At 38.1% G+C, this 23,707-nt stretch overlaps 2 protein-coding genes across 9 annotated transcripts in view; one reads left to right on the forward strand and one right to left on the reverse strand.

Annotated features, from left to right (window-relative positions):
* Positions 1-23,707, forward strand: part of LOC135708744 (putative uncharacterized protein DDB_G0286901) — a 197,130-nt gene that overhangs the window by 135,742 nt on the left and 37,681 nt on the right. The window contains exon 2 of one of the 2 annotated variants that reach the window (XM_065230873.1): positions 5,294-5,484. Coding sequence is in view for 1 of the 2 variants with exons in the window: in XM_065230872.1 (XP_065086944.1) it covers positions 17,512-17,578 (67 nt within the window). In the remaining variant the exon portion in view is untranslated. Of the gene's footprint in view, positions 1-5,293; positions 5,485-17,430; positions 17,579-23,707 lie in introns of those variants that run through there. The other variant, XM_065230872.1, reaches the window with a different exon arrangement.
* Positions 1-23,707, reverse strand: part of LOC135708757 (neuroglobin-like) — a 193,795-nt gene that overhangs the window by 118,372 nt on the left and 51,716 nt on the right. Inside the window, exon 1 of one of the 7 annotated variants that reach the window (XM_065230896.1) lies at positions 16,439-17,330. The exons of the other annotated variants lie outside the window; for them this stretch is intronic. The gene's annotated coding sequence lies outside the window, so the exon portion shown is untranslated. Of the gene's footprint in view, positions 1-16,438; positions 17,331-23,707 lie in introns of those variants that run through there. 7 annotated transcript variants of the gene reach the window in all.

Genomic DNA, 23,707 nt, shown 5'->3' on the forward strand with positions numbered 1-23,707 from the left:
ACTCTAAGGTGATTAGTTTAAAAGGAGTTAATTGAGTCAGCTCAGTGATTTAACGTGTGTTTTTTGTACGTGTAGGTTAATTGTACTGTTCAAAGTAGTTGCGTCGCAGACATCTGCGTTTTTATTGTTTTATCGTACAAAAAGGTAATTTGTAAAACTTTTAAACATTAGATTTTTTTGTAATTTCGTGTTTTTCGCGTTGGACAGCTCGTTCAACGGGCTTTTTTGTACGGGCTGGATTTTTGACGAGTTCGGCAGTCATCATCGCCGGAACTTTTGGCTTCGTGGCGTCATCAAAGCCACATTTTTCGTCCGTGAAGGACGGATCAGACCCGTGTGTACAGCGAAGACCCGCCTCTCGTAGGTAGTCAAACGGAGGAGAGTGAAGACGCTAAATTTCTGCTTAGCGAATTGTTTCCCGACGGTCGCCAAAAGCCGTCGGTAAGGGCCCCATCCCGTTACAACCCCGGGGACCATGACATTCGAGAGCTCGGACCGTAGGAGTACGAAGCCAATCGCGTACCTCGGTTCGGATTTCAACCAAAGAGGAGAAGATTTCATTCCATCTCGGGCGGTCAAAGCGGAAACATAGTACGCGAAGCCGTGCGACGGTACGTTGGTCTCTCTCTTCCGCGGAGCGAATCTCCCGGGAAAAGCTCGACTCCGTCGATGCTCAGCTCTCTAGAAAGCAAATCGGAAGCCTTCCGTCCAGCCGCCACTACCTCCGCACCTCTAATTTCGGCCATACCGCACACGGGTCACTTTTCGTCGCTGCACGCCATTTTCGCAGCTAGATCGGCGCCATTCCGAGACCGCCGCCATCATCAGGTTGACAGTCGCCATCGCTAGGACCTCGGTAAGGTCTCCGTCGCTATCACCGATTCATCCGTCGCCGTTGCATCGCATCGCATCGCATCGCATCTCACGGAACCTAAATCCTGCGCAGGTATGTCCGTATTCTTGTTTTCATGGCCATGAATTTAGTTTTTCCGTTGTTATCGGGTTTGTCCAACACAACACGAATGTAATTATCAAATACGTGAATATAGTTTGAATTGGTTGTTTTGTTGTTGTAAAGTATATAGTTTTCCTTCATACCGTTGCGTCTCTTAGCTGGTTCATACGTCACTGTGTATTCCATTCGTAAGATCTCTCTCTATTCATACATATTTGTTTTTAACCCGATTCGTTGTGTTTATGCTGATAGAGCATAGCATTTTGGATCCTTTCGGGGTTGCAGGTTTTTCGTGATAAAAGGAAGTGCGGATAAAAGTGTTCATTTGATCTCAGGCGTTAGCGAAAATTCGGGGTTGATTCGTTGAGGTACTTCAAGAATCGTACCGTACGGGAGTCCTCTGAGATTTAGTCTCAAAGTGTCGGGCAAGTTTAACACGACCGGTGGTCTCTCTTCGTGAGAGTGGCGCTTAAGCCACCGTGTTTACAATTATCTCAGGAAGTTTCCCGCATGGTTACAATTTAACAAATAAAAAAATGTGAATTCACCTAAAACACCGTGTTTGAGCGTTGACATTAAGAAAAAGGCCATCTAAAGAACGCGATCGTTACACGACCACTACACGACACCAGCTGTAAAACATTTCCGTCTAGAGATAATCCATAATCATATTGTATTTTCAGCAAAAATGTTATAAGGCTGTGTCACAATCGCCGGGTTAATTTTAGCTCGGTAGTTGAGTGACAGTTTGAAAGTTATTTTTCATGTTAAAAAAAAAATCCCTGTTTTATCGACTAGTCAGCTGGAGTTACAACAATCTAACTATTTGTCTGTCAAAAATAACCACGATGGGATAGCAGCGTTGTTCGATAACTTTCAATCTGTCACTTTTAACTACGAGTTAAATTTAACCAGATTATCTCAATGACTTTTGTGAACTGAGAAATCGAAATCAACCAGTTTGTCGCCAGCACTAAATTTATGTTCAGAAATCGGCAGATCCGACCATTATGTCGGCTATGACCAGTGCTGGTAAATATCATGTCCGTCATGTGAGAATGACAAAACTGGTCCTTTCACTATCAAAAGGAGATGAAACTATATGTCATGAGCATTCCTGTCATTTTCATGAAGGAGTTCTCATGAGTTCCCTAATAAAAATTGAATGGTTAATTTGCTTAACGACGTGTTCTGGGTATCATCCAAACCATTTGTGGAATAGTTCAATGCTTTGGGTTATCGTTCGTTTATGGTTATTTTTTATTAGGGTTCTCATGAGATTAATTTTCATATTTTTTGGAAACCAAATTACTGTTAAATTTAGATGAACTGCCACAAGTAATAGTATGTAATCGTGAGAGTGAAAATATTTAAAAAATTTGTGCAGCGCAAGTAACATATAGGGGAATTTACGTATTCTCGTCAATCTAAGCAGCTTCCGCACCACGATGGAAAATGACAGGTGGGCAGGAACTCACAGTCTCCCAGTGTTGGTGAGTTCTTTGCCGTTAATGTTCACGAAAAGTTCACTATTTTGCTATACAGAAATTCAAAACAAAAATTTTATCTGCGGATTTGAACAGTTTTTGACCTGTTTCATACTACCGGAAGGTGTATGCTGGTCACAAATGCCGTGCCAAACTGATTTCCTACTCAATTAATCAATCTTTGATGTGAAATTCGCCAATAAACACGAGGCGCATTTCGTATAGCAAACATGCCATAACAAAATGGGCATGGTTCATTTAAGTAAACAAACTAACACCTCTTCCGACTGTTACACCTATGTATTAGCCGTCTCGCTTCCGCACTTCTATTAGCATTTTCTCAGTGTCACGCACACATATGATGTGTCTGTTTGTTTACATTCATCTGCTGCTAGCTATTCTATCCATTCCAATCAACAAAACTGTCCAAAACGGTTTGAAAACGTTTTTAAGGCGCTACAAACTTCTCAGGTGAGTGTGACTATTGTCGGCAGCCTCTTTTACTTCGGCAACCTTTCCGTTTAAACTGCGTGTAAACCAGCTGTTCTATTATCGGCAACTCGAAATCAGCCGTATTTTGATGTGCTTATGTTTCTTTTGCAGAAACACCTGGCATAACAGGTTTGCTCAGTCGTAAAAATGTATTAGGATTGAAGCTGAAAAACTAAGGAATCGTTTAAATACATTCAGCGAAGTGTTTTAGTGAGAAAATACATCGAAATTAACGTTTAAATTGTGGTTGCCGAAAACAGTCGATGGCTGCCGAAGCCATCATTTACCCTATATCAATAAATGAGCTCGTTATTACATTTTTAACAACAATGTCACGTTCTGTCATGACAAAAAAAATGATGATAACTTTGCGAAAATCTCTGTCACTCTATTTTCATCTTATGATAGTGACAGAGCCTCCTCTGTAAATATCGCGTGGAATTTTTCATTGATAATGATATTTTCCAGCACTGGCTATGACTTTGAAATTGTTATTGTTAATGTGACATTTGCTGAGTTGTTTTTCATTGCTGCGAGTCACGTCAAAAACCAATAAATTTAGACTCTTTGTGTTAAGCGACTCCGGAATCTCCATGGCTTTATACCACTCACTAGTCGCGATATGTATCGCGAGGTCGTCATTTCTTTCACCTTTTCTGGTTACACCGCTGTTTGCGTTGTTGTTATGATCCACTTTAGCACCGTCTCACCTCACTCGATCAACACACGGTGGTGGCAGCGCGATCATCGCAGCAATCGATGAAAAAAAAAACTCGCTCGACGAAACCAACGGGAAACGGTTCCTCTCTCTGACTTGAATGAACAAACCATAGCCTGTCTATTTACTGGTGGTATCCACATATACAACGACGACGCAGCAGGCCGTTGAGATACCACCATCACCTTTCTTTTCTTGTTTTGGGGTGCGCGCACCAGGCACCGAAGAGCACACTGCGACGACCATAACAGTTGGTCATAACAATTCGAACCACGATCAGGTTGAGAGGTTGCTGCGCGTGTTTAACCGTTTTGCCGTATGTTACTTGGATCGGTCGAGGGGTACTTGACACACTGCCGTCAAGGATACACAAACTGAAATGTGTGAAATGTAAACTGCTTGATGTGAGTGAATTTTCTGTTTCATAAAAAGTGACGGTTTTACAGTCGAAATTTGAAGAATCCGGAATGGTGCTTTAGCGCATAGAAATATGCACCTGTTGATGATTCCCGTTTCTGGACTAGATACCACTTGATAGAATTTGTGAATGTATTGTAGTTTGAGTGTGGTCAATAAGTGTTAAGAGCGCCAACCAGCCGCCTGCTGTCGTCGTCATCGTTGTCTGTCTGCACAAGAGCAACATCGAGAGGTGTTTTTTTTCTTCATTCTCTTCGCATATATTTATCGTCATCGTACACTCTGGAACCAGCATAAAAATACAACACAAACACTACCCACCAGTGATTGACCATAATCCACTACCAACACACAAAAAAAAGCTGAAAATGTTTTAATCCGCAACCATTCTTCGAAATCGTTATAGATGTGAGGAGAATTATTCAATAAGGAAACCTGTTACGGGTTGATTCTGCTTGGACTGCTTTTTCCCCATTCCATTCGGCCAGTTTTCAGTGCCCCGTTAAGTTCTCGTTTCTTTTTTTTTTCGCTCGGATTAAGCAGTTCCGTGGTTCAGGCGTCCCAACTGAGAAGTGTGAGTTATTCATATTGCCATTTTTGGCTGCCATCTTTTCCGGGAAGCGAGTGCAATCGAATGGGATCAGTGGATCAAGCCACGAACGGCGAACCTCCTCTCGTCGCTGTTTTGTGCAACATCATACTGTGACGATCGCATAAAGTGCGAAGAAACCAAAAAAGTGACCCCCCGTCGGGGATGCTGCTGAGACGAGATTAACGTAATGAAGCTTGAATCTGTACTATGGACCATAATGATCGCAGTTGGCCACGGTAGAGAATCATTAGAACGGTTTTTAAGGTAGCGAAGGCGCGTGCCTAAGATCCTAAGTACCGAACACCCGCGAACGCAGTTAGTGAAGCATTGTACAGCTATTGACCAAGTTTCTTGACCTTAGACGCGTTGGCTACCATAATCAGTGAACCAAACTGGTGAGTGCGATGTACTTCTACTAGAACCTCGATGACTAAACTGTTGCTGCTGGAGGTGCAAGACAAGAATAAAATAGAAGAGTGGAAAATCCGAAGAAGTGAGTGAAAATAACACAAATCAAGCGGGCAATTGAAGAAGGATAATTGGAGACATCGCTGCAAGTGTGTGTACTTTAAAGGTGCGTGTTACCTTGGACGACCATCATACTAAACGCAGTAGGCCTGGCGGCAACGCAGCTTGCAACGTACCTATAGTTCAGCTTGCACAGGAATTTGGGACCACTAGTCAAAGAGAGTAGGAGTGGGAGGAGCACGCGGGGTGTGAGTCGTGTAATGAAAGGCTGCTGCTGCTGCTGCTACTGCTACTACACGGCACACTGAGAATGGGCACAATGATGGGAACAATTCGCATCGGAGGCTAACGTGTGGTAAGTCTTTTGCGGTGAGGTTTTTGCCTTTTAGTCATCATAGTCGTCGTTGCGTTTTAGTTTTTTTTTCTGTTTCGGTTTCGCGTAGCAGACTGCCTTTCGATTGCCTTATTGTGGTCCGGGCGATAGAGGGCGCCATAAAATCATGTTTACTGCGATGATAATGATGGAAACGATGATGAGGTGATGATTGTGATGCTGTATTAAAATTGCAGTTTGTGAAAGGTGCAAAAATGGCTTAATTGAATTTTCGGGGCGGTCCACGAAAACCACTTTGATTAATTATGAGGCATTTTACTGTGAAATGAGTTGCTTATTTCATTTTCATAATTTTAATTGGAGATCAGATCTTGAGTGTTTATAATTGGGTTGTTGTTGTTGTGTTTTTCTTGAGATCGACGTATATACGAATTGTTTGATGTTAATAAATTAGAGTGCGTGATTTAAAATGCTTTAGGCGCATCTTGCTGGTGGTATACAGTTCTTTGATCTCAGCGATGAAGTCATGGAATTATCAAACATTTTGTTACTAGACTAAATTATTTGCAATCGAGTTTTCTTATATAAAGGGCCTTTGCTTGCTGGTAGTAAACCAAATCTATGCTAAAAACATTCCTCCAGATTATGTTGAGTAATTAATTAACCGATTTAGGATTTATCATAGCCTAATCATATTTTATTTTATTTTTTACAATCAGCGGATGCTGATCAGCTCAGTAACTGAATTGAATTCAACTCATAATTACAAAAAGGGGGTTAGTCAGTGAATGAGTAAAATTTTCTTCGCTTTTCGAGGAAAAACTGCTTGAGTATGAAGATAATCGGCTAAACTTTACTCAGTCTAGGAATATACTACAATCGGGTATCCTTATTCCCGGATGGTTTTTTGCCCGTATTCCTTTATCCGTATTCCTAGAAACTTGAGTTTTGGCAGGTAGAATGCTGACAGGATATGCTATCGTTTTTAGCGAACTAGCGGCGTCCAAGCATCTAAAAAAAAAAATACGGACGAAAAAACCATCCGGAAATAAGGATTCCTCACTGTAATAAAATGAGTGAAATATCTCTCGATTTTCCTCATATTCAAGAAGTATTTCCTGGAAAATCGAGGAAAACTTTACTCACTGACTGAGTCCCCTCTTTCTGAACTTTTGAGTCGAATTCGATTCAGTTCATAAGTTGGTCTCAGCCGTATGGCCTTTTATCACAGTTTGGCAAAACCTTTTTTGAATTCATCCGTCTTGATAACACACTCCCTTGGAATACTTCTAGGAATTTCTTAAAGCTCTCATCAACATTTACTTGGAACTCTTCTCTGAATTCCTTTGGAGCTCTCCGCAAAGGTACCTTGCAACTGCTCTCAGAATTTGATTCCCATGGGATTCAACTCAGTACTCCCTTGCAAATCTTTTATGAATTCCCATTCACTTCCAAATACCCATAACATATTCCTCTGAATCACATTCAAGATTTCAAGTCGAATTTCCTCCGATATTCTCTAGTAATCCTCTACATAATTATTCTGAAATTATCACTAAAATTTGAAATTAATTCCCATTTGAAATCTGGAATCATAAAACCCAGGACTGAGGAGTCGAATGAAAATCGACCGACTCCGACTTCTCTGATTTGAAATTAACCGACTCTGATTCAAACAAAATACAATTGTTTCAAAAAATTGTTCACTGAATTAAATACTTGCTGTGTTGTATCGATACAATTAAATTGCAAATAAATCCAGCAACCCGTCCTGCGCATTGAGAAATATAATGAAAACATTTTTAATTGAATTGTTCTAAGTCTAATGTTTTAAACCTGAATTGACTTTTTTTTAAAGACTCAAAATGGGAAGATGGTTACATTATAACCTCTCACGGCTTGTTCGCGTGGTTCAAAGGATTGGACATGATGCGTGACTTTGTACCTGTCATGTCGAGGCTCATGTCCAATCACTGCTCGTTAGACTCACATTTCTGTCGAATCGGGCTCGCAGGCAGCAATTTGTTCGCTTGTGGTAGTGGTTATCACGAGATCGACCACGTGCTTTGGTCATGCACCCTCTATTGTGTTGCTGGATTCGAGTTATCCACATCCCTCAGGACCCGAGGAAAACAACCTTTGCGGCCCGGCATCTTGGTGAGCCGAGATCTCGAATATTTGAATTTGATTTATGTGTTTTTAAAAGCGATAGGATTTAGAAGTTAGTGTCATCTTGTGCTCTCCCAAGTTGTTAGCTCCCCATCGGTGTCCCCCATGTCCGTCTTTTTCATCAGTATGTCGCTTAGTTCGAGATCAAGAGCGCATTGCTCTCCAAACCTTGTGTTCTCAATCCCTACCCTGCCATCCATTTGTTACAATTTGTTTACCCTAACCTCGAGATAGCCGCGAGTAATTGGCCCCGTTTTACTAACGTAAGTTTTAAGTAACAATGAACATCGGCTCCGCAAAGCTACGGCAAATAAGCCTGGAAAATAAACGCATTATAAAAAAAACAGACTCAAAGAGATCCACGTTTGCTGATGTTGCAAGTATTTACTCGATGGAAATACAGAATCAAAAATCCAGAAAATTATGTAACGTATTCTGGAATATCGTGGGAAGACATTTGAACAATAGTACCAAATAGGTAATGCTTTTGCATGCTTTTCATTTACAAACATAAACATTTCTCGCGTCACTTTTCAAATAGACCAATGTAACATATGCACCATTTTGAGAAAATCGAAGTTGAAGTTCGACAGATTATTATTTTACCTGTTTAGAAACAATACATTTTGCAATACTATGTTTAATGTAGTCAGTGAATAATAACGCTGAAAATTCAGTAGAAACGGAAAAATCACAATTTTACTTTGAATTTAATGCTACAATATAGAAAAAAGCACATAGGACGTTTTGACTAGTCAAGTTGCACATCGGACATGTTACATTGGACGATTTTTCTCAATTACATAATCAATGAGTGTTACATTGGACGTTTTGTTCTACATGATACTAGATTCCCTTTCACAGATTTCAGAGTAGAATACCTAACTTTTGATTGACCCCGCCTTCAGAAAATGAGCACCAATCAAGGGGTAAGTCACTTAGCACATTGTGCCGGAATTATATTCTACACAGCTTGGGCACATCCATCGGCATATTTTCGGCATACCTTCGACACAATCTCGTAGGCATTAGATTATTGTAAATAAAATGGGGGCAATGCTGGACAACTGTCATTGAAGTTGTTCAGAACATTACGTGTTGTTTGACTGTATGTTCAGGAACATCTTCTAATTAGATACACCAGAGAAACTCAGACCAACAGTTCACTTATCGAAATACGAAATGTAGGTTCTAGAGTGGACTCAAGAGGAAGAGGCAGCTAATCAGACCTCATTAGTACCCTTAATTCAAATAATGCTGCAACTCTCACAAAACAAACTAAAGAAGTCTATTACCCTCTATAGTCGGTCTCCACCAATACTCCCCACCGGTTCCAACTCTTTCCGGCCGAAAGGCTAGGTTTCTGGTCTGCCTTTGAGGGCATTATAAAACACTAAAACACAGGACGGGGCCTATTACGGATGTCATTTCACGGTGACAAATTGTCACTTGTCGTCACGGTGAAGTGATTCCCATTTGATTTGTACGGCAATCACGGTTCTTATTATGAGTTTCACTTCCTTATCACCGTGTAGTGACACCCGTAATAAGGCCCGACTTTTATTACCCTATGGATCGCAAAACACCGAAATTTCGCACACCCGCCACTTCCCGCGTCGTCCTCAATCCGATTTATCCTTGCGATTTCAAACCAAAACATTCAAGGTATCAGAAATACCGGGTTGCCAGAATGGGTATTTTATAAACAATCGCAGCTTGCTCTATGACCGACAAAAAAGATGACCCAAAATTGGTGTGCGGAGTGACCTACCCCTTGGCACCAATCATGTTAGTTAGTCCGAATGTAACAATCATGCACCCATCATTTCAAACTGTACATTGGACAATATTTGACCAATGATTATCTTAAATAGATGAAAGTAAATTTAGATAGGTGTTTTTGTATCACATACAATGATACAAGAGCAATAGTTTGTATCGCTTAGTTCGATTTGTTTACATTTGTTAGTTAGGACCTATTGAAAAGTGACGCGAGATTTATGCTAATTTGTGCAATTTACTTTGTGCGTTTTCCAATTTTTTTAAACCAGTTTCTTTTTCCGATTCTATGATAGTGCAGAAATCAGTCGTCATATTAATCTACATGCCATTTTAAAAAAAACTGAGTTTGAGTTTATAGAAAACGTATCAAATTGAATTACATCTTTAAAAAATTCTACGCCTTTAAACCGACATAACTCATAGCAACTTTTAACGAAATAGAACTATTTTTCGAATGATAAAAACCACAAGTTTTAATTTTAAGTAAAACTCAACAGAACTCAAACGATGTTGATTAACTTTGAAGTAAACTGATTTCAATCTCTAACCAAATTTGTCGTCACTTCTAACAAAATCGGTTACAAGCTTTTGCAAAGAAAATGAACACTATTTTATTTGAAATTCGCCAAAGTCTCGAGTAAAAACAACTGTAGCTTAAAAAAGGCAGACTATCATATCAACTTGATAACATTTGTATTGGAATTTATCACAACTTATAGTGACATCGGTCATCGGAAATGTTCATTATTTAAAAAAGAAATTGACCGCATCAAGAAAAGAAAACTAGCAACTTTGAATGATCATTATTTTCAAATAAATTGATCATGTCTTTTTACAAAACAAAAAAACTACCAAAACTGTTTATGAGATTGATCAAAAGAATATTAAAATTTCTCATAGCCTGCATTGGAATGCCAAACTTTAATACATAATTGAAATTGGCCGTAACTTTGAATGATATTAATCACAATGTTTATTGATATCAAAATTAATCACAACTTCCAACACACTTGAACAGAAATCTTGCGTAAGTTCAAAGGAAATTTTCACAACTTTTGACCATTGCTTATATTTATATATTTATATATTTTATATTTTTTGCAAAACAAACCGAACTTTTAATGAAAGTAGCCCACCTGTTATCAAGAACAACAACATTTATGCAGTATATTTCAAGGATATCAAAAGTGCTTTTGAATAATGTTTAATAATTTATTAAATTTTCAATGAGTAAAGTAGACGTGTATTGAATTCCTAGTAATCATCGATAGAAGTCATTGTTTACAAAAGCTGTTACGCCCTAATTCCAGCTCTATCTAGATTTATTTGTGTAACAATTAGTTCTTCTGGGTCCAAAACGATTATCTTCAAATTCTTATTAATTGTTGACGACACTCAGTTCCAAATTTCTTTGGATGCCTTGCATTCCCCTTGAAGATTTGGCCTTCAATTTTCGATTGAAGATTTAGTAATTCTAATTATATCCTAGGAATAATATTAAGCTCAGGTTATCAAGCTTTTATAAATCAGAATGTATGTGTTTGATCTTAGATATTGCCTGTTTTTCCTCTGCCAATTTAATCCATTCACTAGTGTTCCGGGTTAGTAATTTGCTAGATTTCGTTCCATCATGAATTCAGCAATTGGTTGATCACCTTGTATGAAGACTATATTTTTTTTATAAACATAGTTTGAGTTTTGAAAATGAAGGAGTTGAAAATAAACTGTTGGTAAATTCTTCGGATTTGCGCAATTTGTTTATTCGCTGCCAAAAAAAAAATGAGCGATATACCAAATTTTCGACAATACATAGCAATTGAGAATGTTGGATTTTTGAAACAAGTTTAAATTACTTTTAGAATGCATTTTGACAGCATATTCCAACTTATTGATAATGTCATCGTAATTTTCTCTTATTCTGTTTTTTGAAGACTATAGTGAAGAGCAGTGATGGCATAATCTTCACTCAAATGATTTTGTTTCCCTCTCAAGGGCTCCCAATATCACGCATGATATTGGAATAAAATATCAAGCATGATATTGTTTTTACAAGCTCCTTTGATATTGCGAGACTATTCAGAACATGTAAAATTGCAGCCACGAGTCGACTTACCACAAAAATGATTCCTTTGCACATCGTTTTCTTAGAAAGAGAAAGCATAGTTTGCTATCTTTCTTTACGCTTTCTACGATGGCAGACACGAAGTTACTGTTGCCAGCAGTGATGGAAGTTTCGTTTCGTGTTCGGATGTACAGCAAAAATCTTGAAGCTCAAACTCAACACAGTTTGGTGAGAATTGTAGCCGGGGAGTTTTGTTAGCATGATATCATAGCAACCGTATCACAGCTTGTAATATCATCTGCTGTTGTTTGCGTGTTGAGTTTTTGGTCTACGATACTCAAATGAGATTATGCACATTGGTGAGATTAGATCTTTTGATATTTTCACAACACTGGTGAAGAGTACACCTAGAATTTACATTTCGTCTACTTCTTTTAACTGGCCTGATACACAGTTGTTAAATCTTAAAAACTGGGATTTTTGCATATTCAGTTTCACTTTCGAGTAAATACTGAAATAGTTTATGAGAACGAGAATCGTGTCAAATTCTCTAGCATTAAGTACAAAAATATTGATATCATCAGCGAAAGCAGAGCCCTCCTACGCTTGCAATAATGCAGCGATCAAAAGTTTTATAAATTTCAAATATGAATAATTTAAATTCATTTATTTAATATTCTATATTTTCGTCTCACCTACTAGTTGCTCCAAAAATAAATAGATTAATATCGTTATGTAGGGGAAAAGTTGGCTTCGGCAATACCTTAACCTATTATCGTCAGGGGGGTAAATAAAGTCCTAGAGCACTCAAATTTGACCAATAGTTGTTCTGAAACACAATGTATCCACATGCCAAAATTGAGCTTTCAAGGACGTTGTTTACCCCCTGACGATAATAGGTTAAGGTATTGCTGAAGCCAACTTTTCCCCTACCTAATACATCGTATTTATTTTAAAATAGTTATTATTTTACATCATGCCAATGTGAAGGTTGAAAAAAAAAACGTTGAAAGTTCAACTGTTGAACTGTAGTATGAGAAGATTGATTAGAGCACGACCATCAGTATTGCATAGACGGTTCATGCTAATTCCGCGATAGTCCTTCAATTTCAATCGAATCGATCATGATCCAAAAAAATGCACGTAGACGAAATTAGGTTCTAGTTTCAAATTATTTTTCATAGCAGTCGCAGTCGAAGTCTGTACTATTTCTTTGACTCCGACTCCTTATGCTCAAAGATTTTATCGATTCCGACTACACAGGTCTGATAAAAACCAACATCTGGAGACCCTTTGTCTAAGATTCTTGATTTCCAAATAATTGTCTGTAATCCCATAATCTTTAAGGTTGTTGTTGATCCCTAATTCTATTGATAATAATGATTGATATATCGTATAAAGGCCAACAGTTTGCATTATATACGATGAAACTTACGATGAAAATCATTCTTATATGCGATTTGGATTAAATTCGTAGTATTTTACGATTTTATCTTTACATTGTTACACGACTTCTAATTGTCTAGGTAAAGTCCTCTATAGACATTTCTTAAGAGAGCTATCCCGAAGCAGGAACCGATAACATATGAATATCTTAATGTGGTATGATATCTTACTTTGGTGAGCTTGTTTTAATATTATTCATTATTGATATCAAATAAATACCAAAATAGCAGTTTTAACACAATAACATCTCAAAGAGCTGTTGGATTGATATTAGAAGTCATTTTATACAACAAATTATGGTATTCTGTCATCGAAAAAGCGTTTTGTATTTGTCAGTTATTTTTTTGTTCGTTATTCGTAGACATTTTTTGAGATATTATTATTAACACAGCCTCCCGAGCAGGAACAAATATCTCGATACCTTAAATTGGTATGAATCAGCATGACATAAGAAGTAAAATAGTGTCGGAGGCGAACCAGCCTAAGGCTGAAAGCCTCCTAAATAAAACTAAATAATAAGAAGTAAAATACAAAAAAAAAAGTGTTCCCACAATACCATTCCAATACCAAATTATACAATTGTAATACCACAAAAATACCACACAGGTATTATTTTGGTATCCAAATATTAATTTTTGTTATTTACAAAGAATTTTGCATGCAATTTTTTGGTATTATTCTTTGGTATTTTACCTATTATATAATGCTGATCAACACCAAATTTTGGTATCAGATCAGAATTAGGTATTCATTAGTTATTTTCTCCTGCTCGGGGTAGTGAACAAGCAGCTTTTACCAGGGTCAAGTTTTTCGAACAAAACCTTTGTTAGATTATTTAATTGGTTTGATGAGATTTTATGTATTCGTGATAATATATTTTCTTTAAAAAATAGAAGCTAATATTAATGTTAGGTAAGATCATTTGAAAAGTCCTCCTACGATAACATTAATGCATCTGGTCCTGAAATCGACTTAAATCCGCCTTGCCATCTGGGATAATAAATATAGTTTTATAGCGAAATTTAACTTCTTTGGTCATATCTCCACAACCAAACGTCCAATCGGGATAAAATGCAATAAGTTTTTATAGGAGTCAGATACAGCGATACAAAATGCAACTGGTTACATTCGGATCCGTCCATCCATACCCGAGAAAAGTGGGATAATAACATAGTTTTCTACCTAAATCTTACTTTGTTGTTCAAAAAAAGGTTCACTTCAATAAGGTAGCGATTATATTTGAAGCCATCCTGCCATCTCCGAAAAAAAAAGTGAGTAAATTACGCATATACATTAGACTGATGCAAAATTTTAAATTTTCGCTCAACAGTGCTCAATAAGTTTCAAATTGGGCCCCGATTAGCCTCCCAAAACTTGAACTCATTTAGTGAGAAACTGACTTGGCACTAACCATTTGAAGTTTATATGGTAATTACTATGGGAAAACAAAACTTTTTGTTCATTGTGTTCTAGCCTTTTTACATATTATACTTTTAACAAATTCTATTGCTATTCTTATGGGAATTTTTATCAGCTACAACTTTGTTTCGTTTTTCAGCCAAACGTCAAATTAAATAGTTATTAATTGTTTAAGAGATTGATAATCTTATGACAAGATTAAGCAACTGTATTGTGGGTCCTCTATTCTACGCGCCATAAACACCAATGTTGCCTGCTGAACAGTTGATTGAGCATAATCATAAGACATCAGTGACTTGAATCATTAATATCTTTTGTTCCTTACATTTGATCGAAAAGTGGTCTTTAACATAGTTGTAGCTTTCAACAAGTCCAGCTATCTTTTTCTAAAGTAGAGTGAACTGGTGAATTTTGAGATAGATATGAACCGAAATTATGGTTTCTCCATAGTAATTCCCATATAAACAACAATTGGTTTGTGCCAAGTCAGTTTCTTACTAAATGAGTTCAAATTTCGGGAGGCTAATCAGGGCCCAATTTGGAACCGTTTGAGCACTATGGAGTGAAAACTTCAAATTTTGCATCAGTCTAATATACATACATGCATATTAGAGTGGTTCAAAATATCGATTTTGCTACACCAAGTTTAATTGATTTCAAATCAGGTCCTGGTAATTCACTCAACATTTGAGCTCATTTGAATGCGAACTCAAACTGCACTGGCTTTTTGAAGTTTATATGGGATTTACTATGGCAAAATTGAACTTTTTGTTCTCATTGTTCTAGCCCTTCGCTGTAAAGATCTGCGGAAAAGTTTGCTATCTGTACTAATGTGAAAAATTTTCACCTGCAACTTTGCTCAAGACCGCATTTGGATTGAACGTCAGGATAGTTAGTTATTAATTAATTAGGAAGATAATATTCTTCTGACATGCTCCATAAACTGCTCAGCAGGCAACATTGGTGTGCTTGGTGCGAAGAATAGTGTTTGCCCTACTACTATGTCAAAAGTGCAAGATGCAGTGTTGCCTTGAAAGTAGTCGATTAATCATATCAGAAAGTTACCGGCTGCGAAATCAATCAATAACTAATTACCTTGAAGTCTAATCAAAAAGGAGGCTTCAGGAACGTTTTAGTTGATATAATTTCACATATGAGTAGGTAGCAAGCTTTTCCGTAAATTATAACGAAGTGCTAGGACGTTAAGACATAAAGTTCACTTTTACGATAGTACTTCCCATATAAACTTCAAATGGCCAGTGCAGTATGAGTTTGCATCCAAATAAACACAATGGTATAACACACACAAAAACACACAGAGACATTTTCCGATCTCGTCGAGTTGAGTCGATTGATATTTGACCCTACCTTACCTCGAAAGACAAGAAAGGCAAACATGTGTTTTTTTTTTAGAAAACGCTTTACACAATAATCAATAAATTTTAAAATAATGCTCGTTCGATATATATTCCAGATTGTTTTGTAAAAGGGATAAATGACTTCTATCATCATCGCAGCTGAACTTCACAGTTTCTATTCATATGGGCTCACTCACGTGTCTCCACCGACCGAAGTCACACATGTGTCTTCAATAGAGGCGCTGATTGAAATCCGATAGGCATACACTAATAAAAGAAACACTACGGATTAGCACCCTTGCCGCTCTGTGACCACAGAATGCTTTCGAAGCGGAAGCACCTGACTTTATGGCACATCTTTTTCTAACTTCTTTCGGTCTCTGCTTTGCCATTAGTAGTTCTCGTCGTCGTTCGTCCACAAATTCACATCCGCAAACCACCTTCAATGTTTTCCCTGGCTGCTCCGCGCTCCGGCAGCTCCGGTGTTTGACAGTATGTGTAAACCGCCTTCTTCCACTCTACTGTTAATAACTTTTTCCACATCAAAATCACTGGAATGTGAAATTTAAATCAATTGTTTAACATAAGCCCAACTTTACCCCCAGAGTTGGATGAAAGCAAACCATCGAAGCAAGCCAGAAGCAGCAAAAAAAAGACCGGGGGCAGCCAGACGAACGAAAAAGCGGTCGTAGTTATGGTATTGTAGTTTGAGAAACCAGTGAAGTAACACCACGCGTACCTTAACTTGCGCCGTCGTCGTCAGCGTTGTTGTTTTAGCTCGTCACTAGCAGCAGGACCAATGCTTTGTCGCGTTCCAAAATCACAAAGAGGAAAATCGAATTAAATTTTCGAAAACGAATTAAATCCTAATCACAGAGAAGTAGCGATTCAAAATCGGCACACCACCACGCGTTTCGACCGACGAGCCCTTCCGAATCACATTTTCTCACACCAATCACCTGAACCGACCGTTTGTGCGGTTGAATGTAATTTACGAGAAAAACGCGTATCCGACTCTGAGCTAACTCGAATTACGATTGTGATAACTTTCTCGTATATTTTTTTCGCGGTTGTGAAGTGAGTGAATAGAAGTGAAAAAAAAATCAAAGCACTCCGGGGGCGCAAAAGTGAACACCACTGACGACTGGTGATTCGAACAAAAGTGATCTGTTTTTTGCTGGATTTTCCACCTCAAATTGGAGTACAGTTTCCCAGCCACACACTGCCGTAGCCATTGTCTGTGCTTCTAGGGAACTTTAATGCAACAAAATAACAACAAACCTGAGCTACTGTTCGCACTGTTGGGTCTGCCGGAGAAGGCTGCGAAATTATCCCACCCGGTAACCCGGACAACGACGGCAGTGGAGGGAGAAAATCTCATCTTTGGCTCATAAATTAACTTAATCACTATTTTATCCAAGTGGCCACATTTGTGTAACTTTTGCAATTTCAAAAACGGCCTGCTTATTTCGAACCGAGCGTTCTCTACCTCGGAGTTATTTTCCTTGATACCATAGCTTTGAGAACAGAAACACTTGCTTTCAAACGAGTAGGCGAAAAAATGAAATCATAAACGAAACGAACTAATTTGCGGTCGGTCGCGTCGTGTTTTTCTTCCAGTGTTTTTTTTTTTCTTTAGCGGGATACATACATAGCTAGTGTGCGGAGGTATATTCAGTGCAGTGGAAAGGCTGGAAAATGAACTAATATATAATTGTGAAGAAGAACGCAATCGAGTTGGCGGAATCGGCTAGGAATAACGACGACGAGGATCGGTGGAGAAAAAACGGCAGCAGCAGCAGCAGCACCAGTATGCGTGTTAAAACGGTGCGGCAGATCAAGAACCAACGGATGAATCGGAAGAATCAGAACGAATACGGTTGGTTGATAACGATGTAAAAAACGCGAGTGGTTATGCTTAGCACGTACCTATTACCAAGCGCATCCATGGCTTGCTGAGAAAGAGATGCTTATCCTGGTGGAAATATGTATTAATCGAATTGCTACTGCTAGGAGTTTTTGAGTTTTTTTTTTATTGGGCGCTTCCTTTCTATTCATGGCTATCTGGAGCGCGTTTACGAATGAGTGCTGATGCTCGTGTACATATATGCATATCGGGAAGCTGAACATTCATAACTTCAATGCTGCGCTAATGCGGAAGCGGTTTGTATCGAAATGGAGGAAAGTTTTCGCTGCAAAATTGGAATAGAATCTAGATAAGAGTTGCACGTGTTTGTGTAGGTGAATATGGGTAATAGGGTTGTTCAAATTATTGAGTTTACTTCACTCATCACTCTCGATTCGGAAATTACACTCTTTGTACAGGAATGACAGTGCCTTACTATTTCAAGATCTAATAGAGCTGATGAAGCTTCCGGATTTTCGAAAAAAGTTTACTAAAATAACTGTGAAACTGAAGTTTTAAGCATTCATGAATTACATATTTTCGAAGTTTTTTTATTTTTATTTTACAGAGCTTCGTATCCTCTTATTTTTTATATTTTTAGTCCTTATTTCTAGCAGTTATTAGTATCTTTGAAATGTTAAAGCCCCAAGCGGTTGGTTACAATACCCTCGATAGAGGGAACTGAGAGGTTTTTCAAAGCTTCAGTGTTTCCCAATACTGTTCATATTCTAAAATCTTTCAGAATCTAATCTAGAATTTAAGCAGCTCTGAAATTACTTACTTCCCAAATAAAACAGCAAAAGGGTTTATCTTCCATTTAATTAATTTTTGTATCCATGACAGATACGTATTTCGACTACAATGTGCAGTCTTCATCAGTGTCATTCCCACTAAAGAACTTATCAAAATCTAACCCCCTTAAGTACTCATCCCCTAGGTAAAAAAGTCAAGATCATAGGTATAAAAATGAAACTACAATGTGTTGAATCGGAACCTACCTAACTAATAAAAACCAAAGATTTAAGTAAGCTAAAGGAGAAAAATCTATACAAATCTCTAATAAGGAAAATCCCCAAAGGCTTGGTAGCCATCATAATGAAGTAATGAAATTGGGTTGTTAGCGGAATGCTAAATAAAACAGCAAAAGGGTTTATCTTCCATTTAATTCCACTTAATTAATTTTTGTATCCATGACACTACACCACCGGCACCACTATACACCACTATACAAGCATGGAACTCTAGAAACTCTTCTAAGCCCAAAGTAATGTAATCGTTGAAAACAGTAAATACTTCCAAAGCAACTTTAGAATTCCTTAAATGGTCATTTTATACGATAGATCAGGAGATGAAAGCATAGAGTTGATAGTTCCGTTAAAGTACGGCAGGGTGAAAATTGTATATAGAGAGAAGAAAGCGAGCATCGTATACTATCGTATAAAATGACAACAGACTTAAATGTTATTTGACGCGTAGCATCTTCAACTATGTAAATCATTTTTTTTTATCTAGTTCGTTTATTTGGAAGGCTCAATCGCGTTAGCTCTACGGAGCCAATAGTAACAAAATTCACTTAATTCTATGTCTAGTAGGAGTTGGGTCGAATACTCGCGGCGTACTCGAGGTTAGAGAGGTACATTGTCGAAAGATATGATCAGGGTAGGAGCTTGGGGTAAGGTTTCGTTGTCTCATCAGAGCGTTGTCGCCAGTATGAACGGTAGTGCGGTTCTAGTTTCGTCTGGAATAACTTCACGCAGAAGTAATAGAAACAAAATAGTTAAAGAGCACTAAAACACTTTGAAAGCGTTCCAAATCTTCTCGACTTCCCACAAATCAAGAACTCTTAGAACTATTGGAACTCCTGGAATTCTAGTAACCCTTAGAAATCATGAGAAAAATAAATTTGGATAGTCTTAGAACTTTCAAAACTTCCAGTATATTTCAAATCTTAAGTAATTTTTACCAAAGAATCTCAAAAAGGAGCTTCTGTAGCTTCAGCAATTATTAAATTTTGGAACTCTGCAAAATTTGAACGGTATATCAAAGAACTTTTCGATCTTCTTAAACGCTTAGAACTGCATAGAACTACAAGAAAATTTGATATTCTACGACTACTGCAGAACTGCAAAAAGCCAGACCAGTTTCATGCTAAATGAAATAGGATAAAAACATAAAAAAATAAAGACTCGACCTTCTCCGATTTTCATGAAACTTGCATGAAATTATGTGTTTTGATTAATCATTTACATTTTTGCAAAAATTCGGCCATCTTGAATTATTTTTCAAAATGACGTCTTTGACATTTTTCAATAAATTGTATCGGCGCTGGTGATGTAGTGGTAAGTGTTATTGCCTCTCACTCCAAGGGGTTGGGTTGAATCCCAGTCGACATCGTCGGGATTTTCTGAGGCATAAAATATCTGATCACGCCGAAGTAAAGTCGTTGTGTCCCCGGTCCATGAGTGGGTCGATAGGTTCCTTCCTGGCGACGGTAAAATCAATAAATTGTAGCATTAAAACGTCACTTCTGACCGAAAAGTTGTTATGAAAAGTGACACAAACTTGTTATGAAAAGTGAAATAATTGTGGGAAAAATATACACAGTTATATTTTTTTTTGTAATTTGGGGTCGAATCGAAGTAAATCGCCTTTAACTTTCTAATCAAAAAAGATAGCAATCGGGTTGCTTTGGCAAAAAATTGCGTCATGAAAAGTTCTAAATGTAACAACAGCAATGTTTTACGAGAAATGAACGTAATAAAAGATATTTTAAGAAAACCAATTTTCTAGGGGCCACCCTAACCTGCTTGTTTAAAATAATCATAACTCATGAACCATAAGAGATAGAAATTTTCTGAAGTTGCTTTAAATTGATTGTTCTACAACTTTTAGAACACTGCATTGGTCTATCTCAAATAATAAAAAAGTTTGTATTTTCAATTCACCAATTTTATAGACCACCCTAAATTCACTAACACAAAAAGATAGGGGAAATGGATGTAATGCCAACCTAAATGCCCCTAATTTGCAATCGACTAAATTTTTAATAGCGACCAATTAACGCGTCCCAATTAAGCGTTAATCTAGATAAAATTGATACATAGCAGATTTTTAGTGATGGGCCCAATCTTAGATCCATAGGCCAACATAAGATCCATTTCCCTTACCTAAAAGTGATGGTTTGGGCGCAAATATTGTTGTATTCCTTAATACGGCTTTGGGGCCAAATGCTTGATCAGGATCGTATTGAATAACACTGACGTAGACATGAAAACAATTCGACGTTTGTGAACGACTTTCCACAGTTAATGTTTGTAGAGTCCTTGATAGTCTACATTTGAAATATCTTTGCATGTCTGATCAAAATTGACTTTTAATTTAATCACAATTCCTTTTAAAACGCAAAACATTTCCAACATTTCAAATGTTTTCATACTAAAGACATTTGTTTCATATCGGTGCCAACATCAGAATATTAAACATCTGGTGCATTCTCAGGGGATGCCAATTAGGTCTGAATTTATTTTGGAAAATGATGCGATCGTTTAAAGCCTGAAAAGCAGGATAATACGGAAATAATGCAATCCTATGAACTCAGTAATGTAAAGGGGCCTGGGATTTAAATTCACCATCATCTGCTCAGCAAATAAAAATGGTCACAATTATGCCACCGAGCCCTTTTCATCACAGACCAACGATCGTTTAAGCCTGGCGATAAGCCAAAAGGGCGAATTCAAATAGTATCTACTTAGGAAGTGTTTCCCATAAATTGATTTAATTTAAATTTAATACATTTTTTTTAACTAGTTCGTTTATTTACTAGGCTCAGTCGTGTGTGACACTTTGCGGAGCCAAAATCAGTAATGTTTGATTTACATTTTAAATAGCAGTATTTCTAGGTTAGTATTGGGTACCACTTACTCGTGGCGGGCTCGAGGTTAATAGGTAACAATTTTAATTGGAAGGATCTAGGTAGGAAACTGGTTTCTGAAGCCTCCTTCAGATACTACTCTCGGACGGTTGACCAAATCCTGGCTGGGCAGGGGCAAGTAGCACAGGAACAGGAGGATAATAAGACTGGGACACAATGGCGGGAAATTGTTTGGAAAGGAGGGGATAGTCACATCAAACTCTAACATCAGACAAACAAAGGAATTCGTAGATCGCTTGCATGTAGGGAAGATCACGTGTTCCCAATACATCTCTTACTTCACGGAAGGGTTGTCTACCTCGGGCCACTAGGGTATCCAATAGTCGTGCTCTGGAGGCGTCATTACCCGGGCAATACCAAACTGCGTGATCGATGTCATCATAACCGGTTCTGCACCTACATATATTGCTGTCAACGAGGTTTATTCTATAGAGATGTGCGTCTAGCGAGTAGTGGTTGGACATAAGTCTTGACATCACTCGAATGAATCCCCGACTTACATCCAGACCTTTGAACCACGCTCTCGAAGAAACATTTGGAATAATGGAATGTAACCACCGCCCAAGAGAATTATTTGTCCAATCGTTTTGCCAACTTAAAAGAGAACTCTGACGTACTAATGGGAAAAATTCATCATGTGAAATTCTTCTATCATAAATCTCGCCTTGTTGTGCGCCCACCTTTGCGAGAGAGTCTGCCTTCTCATTGCCTGGGATTGAGCAATGTGAGGGGACCCATACAAAGGTAATCATATATGATCTTTCGACCAGCAAACTCATCTGTTCCCTTACCTTTGAAAGGAAATAAGATGAGTGCCTACCTTGTTTCATCGACCGAATAGCCTCAATCGAACTGAGACTATCCGAGAAGATGAAGTAATGGTCTATGGGCATATCGGAAATCATCCCCAATGCAAAGTTGACTGCTGCTAGCTCAGCAACATAAATGGAACAAGGTTCCTGAAGTTTCCGAAAAGCGGTTCAGTATTCATTGAAGACGCCGAAGCCAGTGGATCCATCAATGCGTGATCCAATCGGAGGCGAACCAGCCTAAGGCTGAAAGCCTCCTAAATAAAGCTAAATTAATTAATTAATGCGTGATCCATCAGTGAAAAATCTTCTATTGCAATTGACTTGTTGGTACTTTTCAGCAAAAATGCGGGGAATTGAGATAGGTCGAAGTTGATCTGGAACTCCTTGAATAGCCTGTTTCATGGAGAGATCATAGCCAATGGGGGAACTGTAGTTAGTAAAGCATACACGAGAGGGGTTATAGCAAGGAAGGCTAATATCCGATGACATATAATTAAGATAGATTCGCACGAATCTAGACTGGATGCTCAATTCGAGCATTTCTTCGAAGTTTTCAATCACAAGGTTGTTACTGACACTACATTTAATCAATATTCTTAATGAGAGCTCCCAGAAACGGTTCTGCAGGGGTTTTACGCCCGCTAGTACCTCTAGGCTCATATTGTGTGTTGAATGCATACAGCCAAGGGCAATACGTAAACAACGATATTGAATGCGTTCCATTTTAATTAGGTGGGTTTTTCTTGCCGAGAGGAAGCAAAAAGAGCCATACTCAAGAACTGAAAGAATAGTCGTTTTATATAGTTTAATGAGGTCTTCCGGGTGAGCACCCCACCATGTCCCGGAAATTGATCGTAGAAAGTTGATCCTTTGTTGACACTTTTGTTTCAAATACGTAATGTGGGTACCCCAAGTGCATTTTGAGTCAAACCAGACTCCAAGGTATTTGAAGGTTAAAGATTGGGTAATGTCTCTGCCCAAAAGATTTAGACGCTGGAAACCGCTTCCTTGTAAACACTACCAATTCAGTTTTTTGCGGTGAAAACTCGATCCCTAAATTTCTTGCCCAGAGAGACAGATTATTTAGGGAATTTTGCAATGGTCTTTGCAAGATTTCTGCACGTGGACCTCTCGTGGAAACCACGGCATCGTCTGCAAGCTGTCTAAGCGTGCATAGATTATCTAAGCAGTTATCAATATCTTTGACATAGAAATTATAAAGCAAGGAAATTTAATACATGGGTCTAATCAGAAATGAAAGTTGAATGCTCCATTTCTCCCTTAATCAGTAGTAACATTTTTGGAATTATGATTTTTATTGCAAGTTCTAGATTTTCGCGAAAATGTTTGCTTCAAACT

Source organism: Ochlerotatus camptorhynchus, unplaced genomic scaffold, assembly GCF_037179485.1.
Source record: "Ochlerotatus camptorhynchus isolate MF236.1 unplaced genomic scaffold, CSIRO-AGI_Acam_v1.1 ptg000334l, whole genome shotgun sequence".
Classification (NCBI taxonomy): domain Eukaryota; kingdom Metazoa; phylum Arthropoda; class Insecta; order Diptera; family Culicidae; genus Ochlerotatus; species Ochlerotatus camptorhynchus.